Here is an 855-nt window from a genome sequence, read left to right as displayed (position 1 = left end):
TTCTTCCATTTTGGCAAGCTACACTTAATTACACAATGATGAAGCCGTAAAACAACAGCAGTAATTAAAATTATCTTTGTTTAGAACCCCCGTTGTGCATATCGGGTATAGATAATGCTGCTATTAATTATTTTTAGAAGTATTCGTAAATATAAAAGCGTAGTGGTATTTTGGAAGGAGCTGGGCAAGAGCCAATGTGTTTAGAAAATGGTTTCAAGTTGAATGTCTAAATGGGCGTGCGAACTTTGTATGACTATTGACATTAGTGATGATGGTGATGCTGATGATGATGATGCTGATGATGATGATGATGATGTTGATGAAGAAGAAGAAAGACCAAACGTAACTTTCGACACCTTTTCTCTTTTTTTTCAGATCCCTGCGTTGACATCAACCTTCTAGCAACTGTAGCAACTCTCCACATTTGTCATATCCACGCCTACTGTTCCGAGTTCCTCTTTCTGTCTATTTGTCCGAGTCTTCAACCAGATTAATGGCACAGCTGACTGGGACAAGAACTTTCCTCTCGCTCACCCCCCCTGACCTGTCGACATGCACCAAGGAGTGAGTATTGGGCAACCTAGTTTCATTTTATTTTATTTATGATCGTATTTTAAAAAAGTAATACCATTATTCAAATCGTTTGATACATATATTGACCAAACCCCCTGCGTCTGTGGTGTGGTGGACAAGCTTTTTGTCCTTGTCTGCAAAAGACGAGAATTGCAAACTTAGTTGTATTACCGTGGAGTGTACGGTAAATGCGGTTTTTAAAAACCATTACTTACGGTAAATATCCACTGTCTGTCTGTCTGTCTGTCTGTCTGTCTGTCTGTCTGTCTGTCTGTCTGTCTG

At 39.5% G+C, this 855-nt stretch overlaps 1 protein-coding gene across 1 annotated transcript in view; it reads left to right on the top strand.

The window, feature by feature from the left end:
- Window positions 1-375: 375 nt before the first annotated feature.
- LOC101850652 (ergothioneine biosynthesis protein 1) overlaps window positions 376-855 on the top strand; it is a gene marked incomplete at its 5' end in the record, with an annotated part of 22033 nt that continues 21553 nt past the window's right edge. The window contains 1 exon segment of the mRNA XM_005099513.2: window positions 376-564. Within this exon segment, the coding sequence (XP_005099570.1) occupies window positions 494-564 (71 nt within the window).

This window comes from Aplysia californica, unplaced genomic scaffold (genome assembly GCF_000002075.1).
Source record: "Aplysia californica isolate F4 #8 unplaced genomic scaffold, AplCal3.0 scaffold00216, whole genome shotgun sequence".
NCBI lineage: Eukaryota > Metazoa > Mollusca > Gastropoda > Aplysiida > Aplysiidae > Aplysia > Aplysia californica.
Note: the sequence above shows the minus strand (reverse complement) of the source record. Positions and strands in the feature narration are given on the sequence as shown.